The sequence below is a fragment of the Natrix helvetica genome (assembly GCF_964273705.1).
Source record: "Natrix helvetica genome assembly, chromosome: 2".
In the NCBI taxonomy this organism is placed as follows: domain Eukaryota; kingdom Metazoa; phylum Chordata; class Lepidosauria; order Squamata; family Natricidae; genus Natrix; species Natrix helvetica.
The window spans coordinates 291490939-291513766 of record NC_138552.1 but is presented as its reverse complement, the minus strand read 5'-3'; the positions used below and the strand labels follow the sequence as shown (position 1 = coordinate 291513766).

At 46.5% G+C, this 22828-nt stretch overlaps 1 protein-coding gene across 1 annotated transcript in view; it reads right to left on the bottom strand.

Annotated features, from left to right (window-relative positions):
• Window positions 1–1128: 1128 nt before the first annotated feature.
• The window catches only part of RPS6KB1 (ribosomal protein S6 kinase B1), a 44166-nt gene continuing 22466 nt past the window's right edge, over window positions 1129–22828 (bottom strand). The window contains exons 10-15 of the mRNA XM_081945457.1: window positions 19745–19852; window positions 16886–16948; window positions 15987–16064; window positions 13635–13742; window positions 8991–9103; window positions 1129–7308 (exon numbers count right to left, since the gene is read on the bottom strand). Coding sequence (XP_081801583.1) covers window positions 7071–7308; window positions 8991–9103; window positions 13635–13742; window positions 15987–16064; window positions 16886–16948; window positions 19745–19852 — 708 coding nt within the window. The 3' untranslated portion in view covers window positions 1129–7070. The remainder of the gene's footprint in view (window positions 7309–8990; window positions 9104–13634; window positions 13743–15986; window positions 16065–16885; window positions 16949–19744; window positions 19853–22828) is intronic.

Genomic DNA, 22828 nt, shown 5'->3' with positions numbered 1-22828 from the left:
GAATGCCCCAACACTGGAAGTCTTTAAGAAGATGTTGGATAGCCATTTGTCTGAAGGGGTGTAGGGTTTCCTGCGTAGGCAGGGGGTTGGATTAGAAGACCTCCAAGGTCCCTTCCAACTCTGCTATTCTATTGTATTCTAAACCAAATCCACCCTGAGGCTAGTTCTCTCCACTGCCAGGAGTTCGATCCTGACTGGCTCAAGGTTGACTCAGCTTTCCATCCTTCTGAAGTTGATAAACTGAGGAGGGGATAGTTTCGCGTGAGTGGCAAGTACACACAGCTCCATTTGTACAAACAGGAGGCACCAGGGGGGCGGGGGATCCCTACCCTACAAGGTGATTCTGAACAGCTGTATACGGACCGGATTCTGAATGGATGGTTTGTATTGTGGTATGCTTACTAACAACTCATCATTGACTTGGGTTCCTTAGCTTTAATACGTCATCAAAATCCGGGAAGGTGAAATTAAACCAACTTCATCAGAAGCATGCTTGCTTAAGGTAAAGGTTTGCCTCGCACATATGTGCTAGTCGTTCCTGACTCTAAGGGGCGGTGCTCATCTCCGTTTCAAAGCCAAAGAGCCAGCGCTGTCCGAAGACTTCTCCGTGGTCATGTGGCCGGCACGACTAAACCCCAAAGGCGCAGGGGGAACACTCTTTTACCTTCCCACCAAAAGTGGTTCCTATTTTTCTACTTGCATTTTTCACGTGCTTTCGAACTGCTAGGTTGGCAGAAGCTGGGACAAGGAACGGGAGCTCCCTCCATTACACGGCGCGCTAGGGATTTGAACCACTCAACTGCCTATCTTTCTGATCGACAAGCTCAGTTTCTTAGCCACTGAGCCACCACGTCCCTTAATGCGGTGCTTCCTTATTGAGAATCAATAACGGGTCTATTTCTTTGGAGTGTTTGGCCAGAATTTCTTACAAGGTAACCCCTATCCTCCCTCATTTAGCTGCACAGGGCACAGATTTGCCTCCAGAGGCCTAACATTTCACCTGTTGGCGCCTCGCGGCTCAGATTGGCTTGGAAACCCAAGTTGCTCCCCTTGGAGAGCAAGAAATAAAGAAATCACTATTCAGCCATTTGTCCAAAGTTGCATTTAATTGCTATTTACACCCATCTGTTTTGAAATCAAGTATATTTTATTGCAGTAAATAGTACAGAATGAGGTAAGAACCCTCATACCATTCCTTGTAAGGCAGCTGTAGTCGGATTCGTAATGGATGGTTTAACACAGCCAGCTAAAGTGTTTGCAAGAAAGAACATGGTTTTTGTTTTTTTGTTTTTAAAAAAAGGGTACAGGTGAAAAGTTGCCATTGTGCATCACTTTGCTTGAGCTCTTCCCAGCTCCCTCCCTCCCTCCCTTAAAAGTACCACGGTGCAGACATTTGAATTACCGAAGACACACCGGGGTAAGAGAAGAGAAGCTAAAATGAATCCTGTTTCATTCTTCCGGAAGCTTAAAAGAGATATCCTGGCTTAAGACAACGAAAGACGCACTGGCATGTCGTCAACACACCCGATACACAGCTTCTATTTCAACAGGGGTTAACAAGCCTTGACTCTCCCTTCCAGACGGCTGGGGTTGCTAGACACATTTGCGCCTTACAGCCAGGAAGGACACAGGAAACGCCAATCCGAACTACAGTTTCACCCACAACTCCTGCCCTTCTGACCTGCCTACATAAGCAGTCCTAGGCTACCAGGGGAAAAGAATATTTGTAGCTCAGGGTTGGACTGTGGGGGTCCCTTGGTTGCTCCCTGAGCTCGGCGGTTTCCTTGCAGAGACGTTTCATGACCCAGCTAGGTAACATCATCAGCGCTACAAGGGAGTGGGGTTTTGCACTGATGATGTCACCTAGTTTGGTCATGAAACGTCTGCAAGAAAACCACCAAGCTCAGAGAGCACCAAGGACCTCACAGTGCCCTAGATCAGGGATGGCGAAACTTTTCGGCACCGAGTGCCCAAACCGGATCGGTTCCGTAAGAACAACAGAAACCCAAAGACCAGCTGGCCGGTGCGCTCATTCCTGTTTTGGGGACTATTTTCAGGCCGTTTTTCTCGCCTGAAAACCAGCCTGGCTGTTTTCCGAAGCTCTGACGCCTGCCAGGACCAGCTGGCCGCTGCGCAAAAACGGCCCCCAAAACTGCCTCAAAAGTTTGAAAAACAGCCCGAAAAATGGCCTGTTTTGGGGGCTGTTTTCCAGTGTCCACAAAGACCAGCTGGCCGGAAACCAGAAGAGCAGCTGGCAAAGGCACACATACCAACAGAGGGCCCTGCGTGCCACTTTCGGCACACGTGCCATTGGTTTGCCATAACGGCCCTAGATTATTCAACACCTACCTACATTCTCCCCTTTTCCTCCTACAGCACCAATGCAGGTAAACGCACTTTGGGCCAACATGGTAGGGGAAAGGAGTAGACCCCCCCACTAATCCACTTCTGGCTGCTTGAGGGGCCAGTCCTGGGACATCCTGTCCCTTGATCACAAGGACAGCCTCCTGCAGTCTTCCCGGCTAAACCAGATGATGAGCAGGTTGGCCTCAGGCTGGGGAAGGAGATCACACCTCTTGCCTCCCTCAAGACTGCCATCTACAGAGTTTCTAGGGTGGCCAGGTTCATAGGAACAAGATTAACACTATAGACTTGAACATGTTCGTCTGAACTTGGTTAGAACACAAGGGAAACCTTGACCCACAATGCCTGGAGGAAGGTACCAGCTGATGGCACCAAAAGAAGCTTGCCACGCCAGATCCAATGCCTCGCTTGTTCTGCTCTGCCCCTAAGACATCAGGCAAGACGACCCATTTGAATGATTTCTTACTGTTTCCTCAAAGCAAACTCTAGCATTGATTCTTGGCCAAACAAAAACATGGTTCAAGTCATCAAGATTTAATACTTTATACATATACATATACATATACATATATATATATATATATATATATATATGTACGTATATATGTATGTTAGCTTCAGCAGATATTAACCCCCGTTATTTCTTCTTTATATAAGGATACAAAAATCTATAAAAAAATCAAAACGATAGCAAAAACCCCCAAGATTATAATTAAAAAAGCACAGATTGTATAAATCTTAATTACTGTACCCCAATGGAAACCTTTATTATTATTATTATTATTTTCTTAAGACATTGTTAAAGAAAGCACTTAATTTCTCCAATAGACATTTCCATAGATGGTTGCGAACTTGTTGCGTCGCACGAGGGAATTACACACTCTCTGAAGTGGACACAATAGCTATTATCTACAAGAAGGGCAAGGAATCCAGGCTGGGGAAATTGATTCTTTATACAAATAAATACAAGACCACCCCCCAATTGCATAGCGTGCGCGCTTAACTGTCTCAAATAGCAATTTCAAAGTGTTTTTTTTTCACAGTTTAAAAGAACTGAGAGGGCATGTGAAATATCTAACCTTGGGGATGTCCAACCTTGGCAACTTTTGAAGACTTGTGGACTTCAATTCCCAGAATTCCCCAGCCCGCCATGCTGGCGGGCTGGGGAATTCTGGGAATTGAAGTCCACAAGTCTTCAAAAGTTGCCAAGGTTGGATAGCCAATGACACAGATTCCATCAAACACTCTGCTAGATTTTCTCTGCTCATCCCTCAGCTAAGAGAGGTCTGCTTAAGCAACAGCACACAACATACGCAAGAGGATTGTAGCCAGCCACAAGAGACGGAAACGCCAAACCCCGAAATGTGAGCATCTTGCACTGCTCTGAATCCCATTTTCACAGGACTGGGGGGGGGGGGAGAGGGGGGGTGTTGCCTCCAAAGGAAGGACTACCTTTTCCATGGTTCAGAGAAGGAAAAAGGTCTACCTGCCCCACTGGAGGACTCCAGAGCTATCTTTTCCAAGGCTCGGCTATTTCCAGGTACATATGGACTCCTACCCTGAGAATTCTTCTCAAAGGTCATCATGCTGGCTGTGGAATTCTGGGAGTTGAAGTTCACACACCTGGAAAGGAGAGCTAAGTTTGGGGAAGGCTGTCCTAGAGCCAATAGGGCTGGTTTTTCCAAATGACAAGAGGAGAAAGCCAGCGAGCCTCTTTCCTGGGCCTGCCAAGACCCTCACCCAGGCAATGGCGGTCTTCGTGTGACTGAAGGACCACAAGCCGGAGTTTCCCTCCCCTCCTCTCCTCTTTCAGACTCTTCCCCAATTGGGCTACCATTCATTCGTCTGCAAAAGGAAACAAGGCCGTGATTAGTTGACAAGACGCCATGCACTAAATCCGAAGCAGGCGCCTGTGGTAGAACAGTGGAAGGCCCCCTGATTTAGTTCACACCCAGATCCTCATCCAGAAATGTCTCACTGTTGACGTGACATTGCTTGATCCTGGGGCGCATGGGAAAGGGACTCCTTTTGGAGCAGCCCATGCAAAATTTAGGAGATTGCTGGTCCACAGGAATTAAATCTCGTTCTAGAACAGGAGTCCCCAAATTTGGTCACTTTAAAGACTTGTGGACTTCAGTTCCCAGGATCCCCCAGCTGACATGTTTTTAAGATGGGGGGGTGGGGGGTTTCCTCCTCCAGACTTGGCCACTTTTAAGGCTTGTGAACTTCAACTCCCAAAATTCCTCAGCCATTCCTGCATGCCATGGAGACTCACTTCAAGTCCCAGAATTCACCAGTGAGTCATGATGACTGGGAATTCTGGGAGGTGAAGTCCCCAAGTCTTAAAAGTGGCCAAGTCTGGAGGATCCTTGTTCTAGAACCTAAACGGGTTCTAGAATGGATTCCAGAGCTACCTGAAGGAGAATCACTGTTCCTTCTTGGTGGGCCTTTCGTTTCTAGGATTGTGTCTTTAATTTTGATCCAAGCCAAGGTAGACTGCTCTACACTCAACAGAGGTGAAGCCATGCTCAACAATCCCATGTCCCCTCAACAAGGCCCCTGACTTCTGGAACAGCTTGGATCCGAGGTGTGAAAGTACAGTTGGGGAGAATAATCCACGGAGGAGGTTCTGGCTAGATGCAAATAAAAATATAGCTATGGCTCAGATCCTATGGCTCAAGGAGAGAAGCACAACAAAACATCACAAAAAACCCCTCTAAGTAGCCACAGTTGAAGACTGACCAGGTGTAACAAGCGGGAGGAAGGGGGGGGGGGGAGAAACCAAGCAAAAGGATGCCCACCCTGTCCCAACAATTCACACTCACCCACACTCTACACTAGAGTAAAGCTCTGTGGACCAAAATTCACCTTTTCACCAGCTGTGGCCATGGAAATGCTTTCTTTAAGGCAGGAAGTATTTAAGTTAAGGTAAAGTTACCTTTATTTAATTCTTTGTTACCTGTGACGGTAATAGTCATTTTGCGTACAGGTTTTCTTTTCTTTTCTTTTCTCTTTCAATAACACTCGCAGAAACATAAATTAGCAAATCTTCTGAACATTTCCTAAAATTAAATTGCAAAAAAAGTTCTCTGGAAGACATTCGTCAAAGGCCATCGTAAATACTTGTGTGTTTCTTTTTCCTTTTCCTTTGATCCCCCTCAATACAATCAACAGATGGCTTGCTCCAGCAGAGAAGCGATACGGTCGTCCGTCACTGATGAGCCATGGAACACAATTACGGGGTAAAACCATCTCTTCGGAGCCTGACCAATCGGCTGCAACAGCAATAGACATGTGCAGGTTTTTATTTTCATTTTTATTTTTTTAAAAAAGATAAAGCCGTCGGCTAACGCTTGTGCCCCTTTCGCAATAGGTTTAAGCCCTCCTTGGCATGTGCCGGCGTCTTGAGCAAACTGTTATCACCAGCATAAGAGAGAGATGAAGTTCCCGATAGCCAGACTTTTGTTCAGAATGATGAGAATATAGGACAAGATACCCTGCAATTCAACACAGCCACAGAACTCCAGACCAGCAGGGCAAAACGTGAGCTTGGGTGGGGCGGGGAAAATGTCACAAAGACCTCAGATGAAAACGCGGGACGTCCGCACACTTAGCCAAGCTTTTAGCACAGCCAACGGCCCGATGGGGATCCTTTTAAAAACGAAACGAGACAAAAAAATAAAAAATAAAAAAATAAAAATCAACAAAAAAGCATTTAAAGATGAAGAGGGTAAAACTCTTACCCTACCAATCTTGGCAACATAATTAACAGTGATTTATTATTATTATTATTTTTACAAAACCATTATTTCAAATAGAATAAGAAATGTTAAGTCTTGCTAGCTTGCTCTCTCTCTCTCTTTCTTGCGGGAAATCAATAATTCCGTAATGTTCCAACTGTGGGAGACTTTTTCATAACATGCCCCTTCTAAAAGGGGAGGGAAAGAAAACTAGTTGAAAAATATAGATTTATATATATATGTATGTATGTATATATATATATATATATAATTTTCTTTTTTTTTAAAAAAAAAAGATTCGTTTAGATATTTTTTTTGCACATGGAATCCTAAGGGTTGGAGTTAAGCATCGGACCTCCAATAATTTCTTAAAATTGCAGGAAGCCACCTGAAGGAACTTGGTTGGGGTTAAATCCTCAGGTAGAAAAGGGCCAGGCTGGCAGTCTGCACATTTGCCCGGTGGGGGGGCATGGACTTCTCTGGGGGCACAACCATGCAAGAGAGCCAGAGTCTGCTCTCCATCCCGTTAGCTTCAAGCGACTGACTTGAAAACAAACAAACAAAAAAATCTTTGATAGAGCGGAAAAGATACCACGCTGCGTATCCATTAGATGCTGTGCCTAAGTTGTGTGTAATACCTTTTTTTTTTTTTTTTGGCTCACGTCCTGTCTTTATGCACCATTGATTCAAAAGGAGGGAAATGAGGAGGTGGGGAGAAAGAGAAAGGAGGAAGGAGGGAAGGAAGGGGAATCCATTTTTTTTTCATTCTTCTTTTCCGTTATTCTGTGCAATGACTAACTTGATACCATCACTGAGAGGGGGAAGAGGAAAAAAAAAGCCACGAGAGGTCTCGTCTTTTGGCAGGAGGGTGGCAGCGAGGCACGGCGGCCCTGGCAGAGAGCTGTCCTTCTCTTCTGCTGTCGCTCAAGCCGGGTTTCGGGGGGAAAAGGGCTGCGGCCGATGATGTCATAGATTCATGCGCAAGTGCTCTGGTCGTTTGGAAATGATGGGGAAGGCCTGTTTTTTGTACGGGCCGGTGTTGGGCTGCCGGATCGGAAGAGGAGCCGAGGCTTCTCCGCAGACGGTTACATCCATCTGTTCGATCCCACCCATCTCCATCGGGTAGTCCACGGGCGTCTGAGGATTGGCCACGCCGGAAGAACCGCCTCGTCCCCAGAAGTCGCCCGGAGAGAACTTGACGGGGCTTTGGAAGAGAAGAAGCAGCAGCCATTAAAAAGTTTTCATCAAAACATTTTATTTATTTATTTCTATAGTAAAGGTAGAGGTTCCCACCGCATGTATGTGCTAGTCGTTCCTGACTCTAGGGGGCAATGCTCATCTCTGCTTCAAAGCTGAAGAAGCCAGCTCTGTCCAAAGACGTCTCCATGGTCAGGTGGCCGGCATGACTAAAGGCCAAAGGCGCACAGAACGCTGTTCCCTTCCCACCAAAGGTGGTTCCTATTTTTCTACTTGCATTTTTTACGTGCTTTCAAACTGCTAGGTTGGCAGAAGCTGGGAACAGGAGCTCACTCCATTACGTGGCGCTAGGGATTCAAACTGCTGAACTGCCAACCTTTCTGATCAACAAGCTCAGCATCTTAGCCACTGAGTCACCATGTCCCCCCCCCTCTCTCTATCTAGAGATAGATATTATATCTATATCCATTCATCCATCCATCTATCTATCTATCATCTATCTATCTATCTATCTATCTATCTATCTATCTATCATCTATCTATCATCATCTATCTATCATCTATCTAGAGATAGATATATCTATATCCATTCATCTATCTATCCATCATTTCTCTCTCTCTAGTATCTATCTAGAGATAGATATTATAGCTATATCCATCCATCCATCTATCCATCATTCTCTCTCTCTCTCTGAAGTATCTATCTATATATCATCTATCTATCTATCTATCTATCTATCTATCTATCTATCATCTATCTATCTATCTACCTATCTTATCTATCATCTATCTATAGATATTTTATCTATATCCATCTATCTATCCATCACTTCTCTCTCTCTCTCTCTCTCTCTCTCTCTCTCTCGTATCTATCATCTATCTATCTATACATCCATCCATCTATCTATCTATCTATCTATCTATCTATCTATCTATCATCATCTATCTATCAATATTATATCTATATCCATTCATCTATCTATCCATCATTTCTCTCTTTATCTAGCTATAATATCTATCTATCTAGAGATAGATATTATATCTATATCCATTCATCTATCTATCCATCATTTCTCTATCTAGCTATAATATCTATCTATCTAGAGATAGATATTATATCTATATCCATTCATCTATCTATCCATCATTTCTCTCTTTCTCTCTCTCTCTTCTATCTAATCTATCTATCATCTACCTCTCCCTCTCTCCCTCCTTCTCATCATCTTGTGCAGCTCCCAGAATTCCTCAGCCAGCCATGTTGGATGGGGAATTCTGGGAGTTGAGGTCCACAAGTCTTCAAGTTGCCAAGGTCGGAGACTCCTGTGATAAGCCAAGTATTTTAGAGGCAAAAGGTCAAACCATTTTGTACCTATGCCCAATAGTTGTGTCTACAGTGCAACGTAAGCCAAAATGGGCCTACTCTGTGTAACTTAGCGGTGAGGCTAACGATTCAGACGTTCTGCGTTTACAGGAACCCGTTTTCCAACCTGGAGGTCAAGGCAGGGCCATCAAGCTACAAAGAAGGCCTTTCTACCTGCTGACTTATTGACATTTTATGGGCACTGACAGGATCGTATGGAATCCTTGTTTGCAAATCATTAGATGAAAAACCGACATTCTCAAGCTTTCATGAAGAGCAGACGCATGCTACCGCTCGCAAACCACCCAGCAAAGGGAAGAGACAAATACCTGATGGGGGTCCGAGGGCTGCCAATAAATCTGCGCGGTGACCGGATTTTTGGTTCAAAGGAAAACTTCTCTTTTACGCTTTCAAGTACGGAGGGAGCCACATATGTGAAACCCTGCAAGGGGGGAGGGAAACAAGGGTGACCATCCCCACCAAGAAAGAACTCGAGTGAAGATACAGCATTGTGACGAAACCAAAACAGGCCATGAAGAACCAACCCCCATCAACATTGCAAGGAGAACCAACATATAGGTAGGAGCAGCCAAGATTGCCAAACTCAGGCTGATCTGTTGGGCCAGCTCTGGAGGGAAAGTTTCTTCCCTGTCAGTTGCCTTCGGACTCTCCTTATACCCAAGCAACATTACAGAAAAATATACCCTATTTTTCGGAGTATAAGACGCACCTTAGTTTTGGGGGAGGAAAATAAGAAGAAAAATTCTGCCTCTGCCTACCAGCAGAGGTAAGAGTGGGTTGGGTTGGGATACATTAGTTGTATAAGACGTACCCAAATTTTCACCCTTTTGGGGGGGGGGGGGGGAGATGATGCATCTTATACTCCGAAAAACATGGTATTTAAAAGATATGCCGTATTTTTTGGAGTATAAGACACACTTCCCCCCCCCCCAAGAGGGCGAAAAACTGGGTGCGTTTTATACACCCAATGTAGCCCCGCCCACCCGCTGGCCCCCACGAGGCACATGTGAGTGAGCGCTCACAACCAGCGAACCTGTTGCTAAAGTTCACCTCTGGGAACAGCTGATTGTGGCTATTCCAATAAGCCGATCCACCTGCCAATCAGCTGCTTGTGCTGAATCAGGCTAATGAGCTGAAGTTGACCAGGCTGTTGCTAAGGACGCTAGCCAGATGTGAATACTGATGGATGCTGATAGGCAGAGGCAGGGGTTTTTCCCCCCTTATTTTCCTCCCCAAAAACTAATGTGCGTCTTATACTCCAGAGCATCTTATACTCCGAAAAATACGGTATATAGAGTCTACCACTTATTAATTTGTAAACTAGAACCCGGGTCACTGTCCCTTTTCCAATACTTGCCGTGTTAGTCTCTCCAGCTGCAAAGAGTGTGCCTTCCCATTGAACCCATCTTCTGTGAAATGAGACCTTGGACCCTTACTGGTCCTACAGATAGTCCTCAACTTATGACAATTTGTTCAGCAACCACTTGAAATTACAATGGTGCGGGGGGGGGGGGGGGAGGACTTGCTATGCCTGAAGTTACACCCTTTGCAGAGCCTTGGGGTCAGGCAATTAAAATTCAGGTGATTGATAGCTGTGCTGCAACTCTCCCGCTCATCCATCCCTTTCCTGATTTATGTCGACCAGTGCCACTGTGCAGGGCATCTAAAAGGGCACGGATTGGAGGAGGGGAAGATAAGACAGGTGAGGAGAGTTGCAGCACCCCCAGGGTCATAAGCCCTGCTGGGCCAGGTGGTGGCTTTGCACAGCACTGCAGCGTCCTTCCAACTCACTTGCGGCCTGTACCATTCCAGAGCCTCCCCTGGGTGCCTTTTTTTCAAGGGGCAACTGGACTTTATTTGTTTTTGAGGGGTCCTTGGTGCTCTCTGAGCTTGTTTTCTTGCAGATGTTTCATTACCCTAACTACGTAACATCCTCAGTGCTGATAAAGAGTGCAGTTTATAAACTAACAGCAAACTGTACTTCTTACAAGCACTTGAGGATGTTACCTAGTTTGGGTAATGAAACATCTGCAAGAAAACAAGCAAGCTCAGAGACCCTGTGCTGCAAATATTCTCCTTTATTGGTTTCTTATTTTCCTTTGAAGCTTCTTCAGCTCTGACTGGATGGTGGGGAATGGAAGGATTTATACTCCTTGCAGACAGCTGGTCACTTGCATCCTTTTTAGAGAGTCATTGAGGCCACTTGAAGCTTCTTCAGCTCTGATTGGATGGTGGGGAATGGAAGGATTTATACTCCTTGCAGACAGCTGGTCACTTGCATCCTTTTAGAGAGTCATTGAGGCCACTTGAAGCTTCTTCAGCTCTGATTGGATGGTGGGGAATGGAAGGATTTATACTCCTTTCAGACAGCTGGTCATTTGCATCCTTTTTAGAGAGTCATTGAGGCCACTTGAAGCTTCTTCAGCTCTGATTGGATGGTGGGGAATGGAAGGATTTATACTCCTTGCAGACAGCTGGTCACTTGCATCCTTTTAGAGAGTCATTGAGGCCACTTGAAGCTTCTTCAGCTCTGATTGTATGGTGGGGAATGGAAGGATTTATACTCCTTGCAGACAGCTGGTCATTTGCATCCTTTTTAGAGAGTCATTGAGGCCACTTGAAGCTTCTTCAGCTCTGATTGGATGGTGGGGAATGGAAGGATTTATACTCCTTGCAGACAGCTGGTCATTTGCATCCTTTTTAGAGAGTTATTGAGGCCACTTGAAGCTTCTTCAGCTCTGATTGGATGGTGGGGAATGGAAGGATTTACACTCCATGCAGACAGCTGGTCATTTGCATCCTTTTTAGAGAGTCATTGAGGCCACTTGAAGCTTCTTCAGCTTTGATTGGATGGTGGGGAATGGAAGGATTTATACTCCTTTCAGACAGCTGGTCATTTGCATCCTTTAAGAGAGTCATTGAGGCCACTTGAAGCTTCTTCAGCTCTGATTGGATGGTGGGGAATGGAAGGATTTATACTCCTTTCAGACAGCTGGTCATTTGCATCCTTTTTAGAGAGTCATTGAGGCCACTTGAAGCTTCTTCAGCTCTGATTGGATGGTGGGGAATGGAAGGATTTATACTCCTTTCAGACAGCTGGTCATTTGCATCCTTTTTAGAGAGTCATTGAGGCCACTTGAAGCTTCTTCAGCTCTGATTGGATGGTGGGGAATGGAAGGATTTACACTCCTTGCAGACAGCTGGTCATTTGCATCCTTTTTAGAGAGTCATTGAGGCCACTTGAAGCTTCTTCAGCTTTGATTGGATGGTGGGGAATGGAAGGATTTATACTCCTTTCAGACAGCTGGTCATTTGCATCCTTTAAGAGAGTCATTGAGGCCACTTGAAGCTTCTTCAGCTCTGATTGGATGGTGGGGAATGGGAGGATTTATACTCCTTGCAGACAGCTGGTCATTTGCATCCTTTTTAGAGAGTCATTGAGGCCACTTGAAGCTTCTTCAGCTTTGATTGGATGGTGGGGAATGGAAGGATTTATACTCCTTTCAGACAGCTGGTCATTTGCATCCTTTAAGAGAGTCATTGAGGCCACTTGAAGCTTCTTCAGCTCTGATTGGATGGTGGGGAATGGGAGGATTTATACTCCTTGCAGACAGCTGGTCATTTGCATCCTTTTTAGAGAGTCATTGAGGCCACTTGAAGCTTCTTCAGCTCTGATTGGATGGTGGGGAATGGAAGGATTTATATTCCTTGCAGACAGCTGGTCATTTGCATCCTTTTTAGAGGGCTGTTGAAGCACTTGGAAGTTTGTCTGTGTCCTCAGGGTCACCTGAGTGGTGCAAATGGGTGTGAGCTTTCTTGGAACTGCTGAAAGGACTGTGTTGTAGACAGGAGATAGATGATGTGGTACCCCCCTCCCCCTTTGTTGAGAGAGGGCTGTTCAATTTGGACATAGATGGCCTCTTTGGCCCTTTTCAAACCAGCGGGCCTCTCTATCCAAAATGTGGATTTTGCTGTCCTCAAACGAGTGGCCTTTGTCTTTTAAATGCAGATGGACTGCTGAACCTTGTCCTGTTGTCTTGTTCTCCTATATCACAGACAAACATCCAAGCGGCCTCAACTAAATTCTAAAAGGATGCAAATGTCCAGCTATCTTCAAGGAGTATAAATCCTTCCATTCCCCACCATCCAGTCAGAACTGAAGAAGCCTGAAGAAGGATGAGAAGCGAAACTTCTTCAAGGAAAAACAGAGAAAGTCCAGTTGCCTTTTGAAAAAAGCACCTTTGGGGACAACCATGACCTGGATGACGGAGAAGCTCCATAGACTCCTGACAAGATCAGGGGGGAAAAAATTAAAAAACAGAGGAAGTTTGTTATTTATACACACTGCCAGCAGCAAGGAGGAAGGAAATAAAGAGGAACTCAAGCAAAGGGATATTCAGCCGGTTCGGACCGGTTCAACCTGAACTGGTAGCGGAAACCGCAGGTTGGCCCACCACCTGCCCCAGGTCTTCACCGTACTATTAGGCACGTTTTTGAGGCCAGGCGCACACGCAGAAGGCACACAAGCAAAGCCCATGCGCGGAAGGCTGGACGCACGCAGGGTGAACTGGTGGTAGCAAAATGTGATAGCCACCTCTGGACTCGAGGTAGGTGAATAATCTCGCTTTCAAGATTCATTTATCTACCTTTTGAGAATTTGAGCCTGAGATCAAACGGACCTGATTGCTTTGGGCGGGTCAGGATTCATCCTCAAATGTTCCAAAGATGCTTTTTCCAAAGGCGGTTGGGATTTCCTGGGTTTCTTCCCCATCTCTTGAAAACGTTTTGCTTCTCATCCAGTTTGAAGAAGCAGCTTCTCGGATGATGAAAAGCGAAACATTTTCAAGGGGTAAAAAAAACCCCCAAGGAAGTTTAGTTGCCTTGTAGGAAAAGCACCTTCGACCTGGATGATTGAGAATCTCCACGGATATTCATCCTCAAACTTAACTTACCAAGAAAACTTGGTTGGCACTTTCGCTGAGGGTCGAGTCGTCCGGACTATCGACAGGAGTCTGACGTGTAAATTTTGCATCAAATTGGCTCACGTCTTCTTCGGATTGCTTTGCAAAAAACAAAAGTTGAGGAAGGGTTGTTTGGTTTTTTTTTAAAATAGTTTAACAGACAAGCACAACAGCCTTAGCGGAAGACAAAAAGCCTCTGGACGGAGGAAGCGTTCTGTAGATGTACCACCTTGGAAGTCCTGCTGGAGTCCTGCCGCCGCCACTGGAGGGTCTCTTTTTTGGACAACTGGGCTGAGAAACGAAGGCAAGGGGAAGGGGGAAGGGAGTCACGGATCAAAGAAAAGGAGGATTGAGATGCCTTCAAGGCCAAGATATCAAGGAGACCTCCCCTCCCAAGCACCACCATTAGCTGGACACCAGAGCTCTATGAAATCTGAGTTACTGCCATTAGTATAAAGTAGGTACAGGTAATCCTCGACTTGTGACTTGAAATTAGTGACTCGACAGTTCAGTTCTTGCCAAGCAAGGCAGTTGTTAAGTGAGCCATGCCTAATTTATGACCTTTCTGGCCATGGCGGTTAAACAAATGACTGCGGCTACTGAAAAATCATGTGCTCATTAAGGGAATCTTCTCCCATTGACTCTGCTTATTGGAAGCTGGCCGGGAAGTTGTGAATGACGATCACCTGACCCAGGGATGCTGCAAGTATTGTAAATACTTGCAGGTTGCCTAGCACCCAAATTTTGAACATGGGATCATGGCAGTGGTGGGTTTCAAATTTTTTTAGAACCTCTTCTGTAGGTGTGGCCTGCTTTGTGGGAGTGGCTTGCCAGACATGTGACTGGGTGGGCATGACCAACTTGAAAAATGTGGTGAAACTCACTTAACAACGCTCTTGCTTGGCAACCAAAACGTTGGCTCAGAAACTCTGGCATTTGAAGCACGCAAGTCTTACAAGACACTTGCACCCCTAACTCTTTATTAAAAAAAATCTCAGGGGTGTTCAAACTTGACAGCTTTAAGACTTGTGGACTTCAACTCCCAGAATTCCTCCTCTCACTCTTCATCTTGATGATGTGCGGACGGGCGGGGGGAGGGAGCTGGAACCGGTTCTAAACGGCACTGTAGATTTGTGGAGCCTCTTCTATGGAAGAGGTTAGAACTGGCAGGAACCCACCCCTGGATCATGGGGATGCTATGACTGTCCTAAGTGAATGGTTGCTAAGTCAAAGACTACCTGAGCAGTTCTGTTTTTGATACCATTCACCAGCCTCCCCAATTCTGAATGCTTTTGAGCTGAATGTGCCAGAATTCCTAGCCAATAGGACTGAAGAATTCGTTGCAATCCCAATGCTTCTGGAAGATACTAAGATGAAGAAGGCTGTATAGATAATCCTTGACTTATGACAACAATTGAGCCCAAAATTTCTGTTGCTAAGCAAGACAGTTAAGTGAGTTTAGCCCCATTTTATGTTTCTTGCCCCAGTTGTTAAGGGAATCTGGCTTCCCCATGGACTTTGCTTGTCAGGAGGTCGCAAAAGGGGTTGACATGACATCAGGACACCGCAAGTGTCATAAATATGAACCAGCTGCCAAGCGTCCAAATTTTGATCACATGACCATGGGGATGCTGCAACGATCGTAAGTGTGAAAAACCGTCCTAAGTAATTTTTTTCAGGGCCATTTAACTTCAAAGAGTCACTAAACGAATGGTTCTAAGGCAAGGACTACCTATCACAATCAGATGTATCTCTGAGCTCCAATTTATGGAAATGGATCAACAAATTATCCATTTTGCAACGCAACTGCTTATGGGAAGCCCAGATTTTGCTAACAGCACCAATCTTCTGCCTTCCTCTGAAATGCAAGAACCACGTTAAAATTGGGAGGTGCATTTCAGCCCAAAATTTAAAACTGAGGAACAATCAGAGGTCAACTCCCTTGTGGGGGAAGTGAGTTGCAGCTCTAAGTACCATGTTCCCCTGAAAATAAGAGAGGGTCTTATTTTCTTTTGACCCCCAAAATAACCGCTTGGCCTTATTTTCGGGGAGGTCTGATTATTTTAGAGGTGCAGGAGGCGGCGAGCGTGGTCACCTCATGGCTGCTGCTGTGTTGCAATATTTTCAGGGAGGGCTTATTTTAGTGCATGCGCCCAAAAGCCCAAGTGGGCGGATTATCTGGGGAGGTCTTATTTTAAGGGAAACAGGGTATTGATTCAGACAACTTCTGAAAAATAGGCCAAAACCCCACCTGACTTGGGAATTGCGTGCCCTAATTCCAAAATTTGGCTTATCTGGCTGGGTTGTGCCTGAAGATCACAAGCATGTATCCAAATTACATACCAATAAGGGTTTAAAAGGTGGCTCCACCTTCCGAGCTAACAGCTCTTCCCAACTGATGTGTCTGAAGAAGGGATGACCCTAAAAGAAAAAAAAAACAGGGATTATCAGTCAGTGTCCAATCAAAGACAGCAGAACAAGCCAAATGAGAGGCCCTTGGTTTTGACCCGAATGCAAACTGAAGCACACAGGTAGGTCTACCAGTGCTCATTCAGAATAGGAACTGGAAGAGAGAGAGAGAGCATCAAATAAAAACTGGGCAAAGCGATAGATGTTCCATAAAACGAACTAAGGCTGTGTTTCAAACTCAGCCAGTGTGGACTTCAATTCACAGAATTCCTCAGCCAGCCATACTTAAATCTGTTCTGACCGAGGCTTCCCGAGAGCCTGAAGCAAACTCCTTGTCCTGACAAAAAACCCTTTTATTAATTTGCTGTGAATTCTGCTCCTTCACATCCAGCCAATTCTTTCAAGGGAGGATTTACGGTCACAGACCTTATCTGGCTTGGAGAGCTGCCAGGCCGATATCTGCAAAACTTGGCAAGGCGTCTCGGAGAGTCCTGAACCAATTAAGCAAACTAATTGTCTCCTGCAAACTCCACTCCCCTTTCGCTCCTCTTTTATTTCCTCTGGGAGGGGCCATTCACCGTCCACCTGTGGCCTTACTCCCAAGTTGACACCTGTTCCTTAGCTGTTCCCTTCGTCTGGCAACTCTGTGCATGCGCACACTGGGAACAGGCTCCAGTTGTCTTATATCAGCTTGAGTTTACGGCTTGACACAACTCCGAATCCTTGCTTACGTCCAAGACATTCTAGCTCACGAAGCAATCCCTTTGGAAAATTATTTTACTGGACGGAAGAGAAGGGAGGGCATTTTCCAGCAAAATCACAAAATTGTGTACCTGAACTTCTCCAGCGTCTCCAGGACCAGCTCCTAGGCGAGAGGCAGCATTTCTCTTTAGCAGCTGAAGAGAGGAAACAGATAGTTTAAAACCAAATGGACTTTCTTTTAGAAAAAGTTATTTTATAGCTGTCAGACCTGCCCCAGCTTGGTCCTTTAAGCAAGGAAGATCCTCAGTTCCATCTGTTGTGAAAGGTATATTTTACTGAGGGCCAGTCGATTACAATGTAGCAAAGCCAGAACTGAGGTTCGTGTGCCAAAATTTCCGGGTTAACTTTTCCCCCTTAGTCCCTTCCCACCGTTGTTGGTTCTTTGTCCAATCATATTCGAACAGAACTGTAGAATGGGCGGTGCAGATTTATATGCTTTTCCCAATTGTCTGACCTTGAAGTTGTTTCTCTAGAACAGTGATGGCGAACCTTTTTTGGCTCGTGTGCCACAAGTGGGGGGAGCGCAGGGGGGTCGAGTGCGGGCGTGCCGCACCCATAATGCAACGCGAGATCCTCCACTGCGCATGCGCGCACAATGCGTGACCCCCCCCCATTTTTACATTTGTTTTTGCCCTCCCCAGGCTCCAGGGGTTTTATAGGAGCCTGGGGAGGGCGAAAAGAGCCCCCCCCCGACCCCCTGAAGGCCCTCCGGAGGCTTCAGGGACTGTCGGGAGGCTTCCCTGAAGCCTTCGGAGCGCTTAAAACCACCCTCCGAGCAAACCGGAAGTGACTTCCGGGTTGCTCGGAGGGTCGTTTTAAGCGCTCCGAAGGCATCAGGGAAGCCTCGGACGGTCCCTGATGCCTTCGGAACGCTTAAAACCACCCTCCGAACAAACCGGAAGTGACTTCCGGGTTGCTCGGAGGGTCGTTTTAAGCGCTCCGAAGGCTTCAGGGACGGTCCCTGAAGCCTCTGGGGGGGGCGGGAGGCTCTTTTCGCCCTCCCCAGGCTCCTATAAAGCCTCTGGAGCCTGGGGAAGGCGAAAAATAGCTTTTAAAAAGGTGAACTCAGCTGGCCAGTGCGCGCATGCGCGCTGGCCAGCTGACAGGGCAGCGCCTCGCGTGCCCTGACAAATGGCTCCACGTGCCACACCATAGGTTCGCCATCACGGCTCTAGAACATGGGTGTCAAACTCAAGGCTGCTTAGATCTGGAAGGTGCTTAGATCTGGTCGGCGGGTCCAACCTGGAAATAGTGATGGACCGGCCCGCGGTCCCTCTGCTAGTGAAAACGGAGTTCAGGAGGGCTGTGCACGGCCCTCCCGAGCTCCATTTTCGCTGGCAGAGGGTTGTAGGAGGCTGTCGCAGCTAAAAATGGAGCTTGGGAGCCCATTTTCGCTGGCAGAGTGCACGGGCCACCGTAGGGTGACGTGAGTGACGTTGAGCTCTGTCCTCCCTGAGATCAACACAATCCTGATGCTGCCCTCAATGAAATGTTTGACACCCCTGCTCTAGAAGGTATGATCAGTCCGTAGCTTTCCCTCCTCCCAACCAGCTCCCTCCCCCCAAAGTGCACAGCAGACGGGCCGCTAGTGAATGCAAGGCATATGCGCGAGACGGGAGTTCTGACAATAGCCTTGTTGTTAACGATAAAACTGGTAAATATGTCTCCAATTTTAAACGCATTGGGTGATATGGGAATTACAGATAGAGGTTGTCCTCGAGTTGCAACGACAATTGAGGCCAGATTTTCTGTTACTAAGCTTGTGAGTCACCCACAATTTTATGACTTTTGAAATCACAGTTGTTAAGTGAACCATACCAATTGTTACAATACAATACAATACAATACAATACAATACAATAGTAGAGTTGGAAGGGACCTTGGAGGTCTTCTAGTCCAACCCCCTGCCTAGGCAGGAAACCCTATACCGTTTCAGACAAATGGCTATCCAACATCTTCTTAAAGACTTCCAGTGTTGGGGCATTCACAACTTCTGGAGGCAATTTCTATTCCACTGATTAATTGTTTTCACTGTCAGGAAATTCCTCCTCAGTTCTAAGTTGCTTCTCTCTTGGATTAGTTTCCACCCATTGCTTCTTGTTCTACCCTCAGGTGCCCTTAAGTGAATCATGCGGTTGTTAAGCAAACCTGGCTTCCCCCATTGACTTTGCTTGCTGGAAACTGCCCAGGGAACGTCACATATGGTGATCACATGGAAGCTGGTATGCGGCAACCTCTGTAAATGCATGTCGCCAAGCACCTGGATTTTGGATCATTTGATCACAGGGAGAATGCAATGGTCGTTAAGTGCGAGGACCAGTCGTAAGTTACTTTTTTTCAGTGTCGTTACAACTTTGGTTGCCAAATGGATGGATGTAGGTTGAGGACTGCCTGTACTGAAACGTTCTGGACCAAAGTCCATGTGATTCACCAACTGTGTACAAACAGATGCTGGAGACATTTTATATTTTTAAAAGGCTCAAATGAAAATTTTAGTCGTTATTAATTGGGAAAACACAAGCCTGCAATTCAGTTGAAAGAACAATTCAGACGAAATAACTTTTGGTTCACTCTAAACCCATTTAGTGACCGTTCAGAGTTACAACGGCACTTGTGACTTTTGCAGAATATCTATAGTCATGTGGTCCTCATTTGTAACCTTCCCAGGCAGCTTCCGACAAGCAAAGTCAATGGGGAAGCCAGATTCGCTTTAACGACTGCATGACTCACTTAATCATGGCAAAAGAGGCCGTAAAATCGGGCGATACTCATTTGACAGCTTAACTTCAGAAAATGTGGGCTCAGTTGTGGTCGTAAGTCGAGGACTACCTGTAACTGAGCACAGAAGCTACAGGAGAGTAGGACATTCGAAAAATCGCTAGGAATTTATACTTGATCCAACCTCTGGGATTTCCCAGTAAGAGTCTCACCTTTTTAAGCAGGTCTCTGGCTTCTTGTGTGAGGTAGGGAGGCAAATTGAGTTTACACTTGAGAATCTTGTCAATCGTTTTCTTTCGGTTCTCCCCAGTAAAAGGGGGCTGAAAAAGAGAGGAGGAAAGAGAAGCTGTGAGTAAAATGCACCACATTATATAATGTCCGCTATCGAAACAAAATTCTGCTTGTGCTTCCTGACTTTTAAGCAGGCCTGTAAAAACTGATTCCCAAAAGTGCTATTTATAAAGTGGGTTTGATCTACAACCAGGGCTGTCTAAGATATCAGAATAGCACGGGCGAGTGTCCCAAAGATGCTTTTTCAAAAGGCAACTGGACTTTATTTTTCCTTGAAGAGGTTTCACTTCTCATCCAAGAAGCTTTATCAGTTCTGGCAGGATGGGGCTTAGTTCTGCCTACACTTCCATCCCTCCCACCGTCCTTCTAAGAACCGATGAAGCTTCTTGCATGAGAAGCAAAATGTCTTCAAGGAAAAACAAAGAGAAGAAAGTCCGGTTGCCTTTGGGACAATCATGACTTTGACGGCTGAGAATCTCCGGAGACATGGATGCGCGCGATCACATGAGAAATGGCAGAGATTTGATCACCCGGTCACAACCATTATCTTGACTTTTTGATACGCTCACACTGGACTGGATGCCCTGACTACAACATCAACAGTAAGCGCATAAGGAATCGGTACCATTCCCGGACTGCAAACCCAACGGGAAAAGCACCGAATTCAGGGGTTCGGTTTTCAAGCTTGCTGCAACCTCAAAGTTCACGATTCGGGTTTAGAAATTCAGCCCAGCCAATGGGAGGAAATTTCCCTCCCAACAAACATGCTGTGGGCATCGGTAAGTATTGCGAATTAATAATAATAATAATAATAATAATAATAATAATAATAATAATAATAATAATAATAAAAAATTTATTTCTTAGCCGCACCCTCTCCCGAAGGACTCGGGGCGGCGTACAATAAAACACATAAAAAACAATATAGACAATACACACACAGAGTAAACGAACACGCGTACATGGAGGAGGTATGAAGATAAGAAAAGACAGTTAAAACATAGTTTAAAATCCCCTAAAAAAAGTCTAAAAGTCACAAAAATTAAAAAACCCGTCAGGAGCAGTGTGAACGAACTATGGTTGAGCCAGGCCAGCTACTTGAAATAGGTGCGTCTTGAGCTTTATCCGGAAGGCGCGGAGGTCAGAGGTAGTCCTAATATCTGGGGGGAGGTCATTCCACAGGGCTGGGCCCGCAACAGAGAAGGCTCTACTCCTAGACGCCGCCCCCCGACACTGTCTGGTGGACGGCACCTGGAGGAGTCCCTCTCTGTGCGAGCGAATTGGTCGCAGGGATGTATGGGGCAGGATACGATCCCGCAAGTAGCTAGGTCCTGAGCCATGGAGAGCTTTAAAGATCGTTATCAGGACCTTGAAACGCACCCGGTAGACCACAGGGAGCCAGTGCAGCTCGCGCAGGAAAGGTGTCACATGGGAGTACCTTGTACTCCCCATAATTACCCGCGCGGCCGCGTTCTGGACCAACTGTAGTCTACGAGTGCATTTCAAGGGAAGCCCCATGTAGAGAGCGTTACAGTAGTCCAGGCGAGATGTCACCAGCGCATGAGTGACTGTGCGCAAGGCATCCCGGTCCAATAGGGGGCGCAATTGGCGCACCAGGCGAACCTGGTGGAACGCCCCCCTTGCCACGGCTGTCACATGGTCATCCATGGACAGCCGAGCATCAAGGAGGACGCCCAAATTGCGCGTCCGCTCCACCGGGGCAAGTTGAACGCCCCCGATGGCCAGAGATGGAATTAACTGGTTGAACCGGGGGCCCGGAACCCACAGCCACTCCGTCTTGGAGGGGTTGAGCTTGAGTCGGTTGTCATCCATCCAGCCCCGTACGGCTTCCACACACAGGGACATCATTTCGACGGCCTCGTTGGGGTGGTTCGGGGTGGAAATGTACAGCTGAGTATCATCAGCGTACAGATGGTATCCCACCCCGAAACCACGGATGATCTCACCCAGCGGCTTCATATATGTGTTGAACAGGAGCGGCGAGAGGACCGACCCCTGTGGCACCCCACAGGTAAGGGGGCACAGAGTCGACCTCTGCTCCCGTCAACACACGTTGCGTCCGGCCGGAAAGGTAGGAGCCAAACCACCGTAAAACGGTGCCCCCGACCCCCAACCCCTCCAGTCGGCGCAACAAGATACCATGGTGGATGGTAATTAACATAAACGGAACGACATAGCACAGCGATGGCAAACCTTTTTCGGCACAGAGTGCCAGAAAGCTTGCACAGAAACACCAAACGTGTGGGTGTGTGGGTGCTCCCACTGGGGCTGTGCCCCGGAAAAGCTGCCGTTCTGGGTTCTAGCGCGTATGCGCATCCAATGATCAGCTAGCTGGCGCCCATGCGCAGGCCGATTTTCAGCACTGCTGTAAGCGCAAAGGGATCGTGCTCCAGAAAAACCAAACCTCCGGGTTCTGGCATACATGCGCACCCAACAATCAGCTGGCCTGTGCGCATGTGCACACCAGTTTTCGGCACTGCCACATGCACAAAGGACAGCTGATCATCGTGCACGCCATGCACGCTAGAAACCAGGAAGATGCATGCGGGGCGACATGGCTTCGCATGCCATAGGTTTGCCATGATGGACATAGCAGTTCCAAGAAGCAGAGTGAAATGCAGGTAGTCTTTGACTTAAGATTGGTTATTTAACAGCCATTTGAACTTAAGATGGACTTCAAAAACAGATAACTCTGATCTGCCCTCAAAGTTACAACTCTCCCCCCACCACCACCACACACACACAGTGGCATGATTGCATTTTAGGGCTCGGGGAACCAAATCGCATTTATGACTGGTTTGAGCATCCCTGGTGACCATGATGTGTTTTGCCAGTTTTTGGCAAAAACCAAACAAACCTGTGGCCATTTGGAGGAAAGGACCATGTGATTTGCTTACTGGTCGCAGTGACTGGCTTTACTAACCATCGTAAAAATAGTCTTAAAATAGAACTTGATGACGTAGTGCATCGACTTATGACACAAC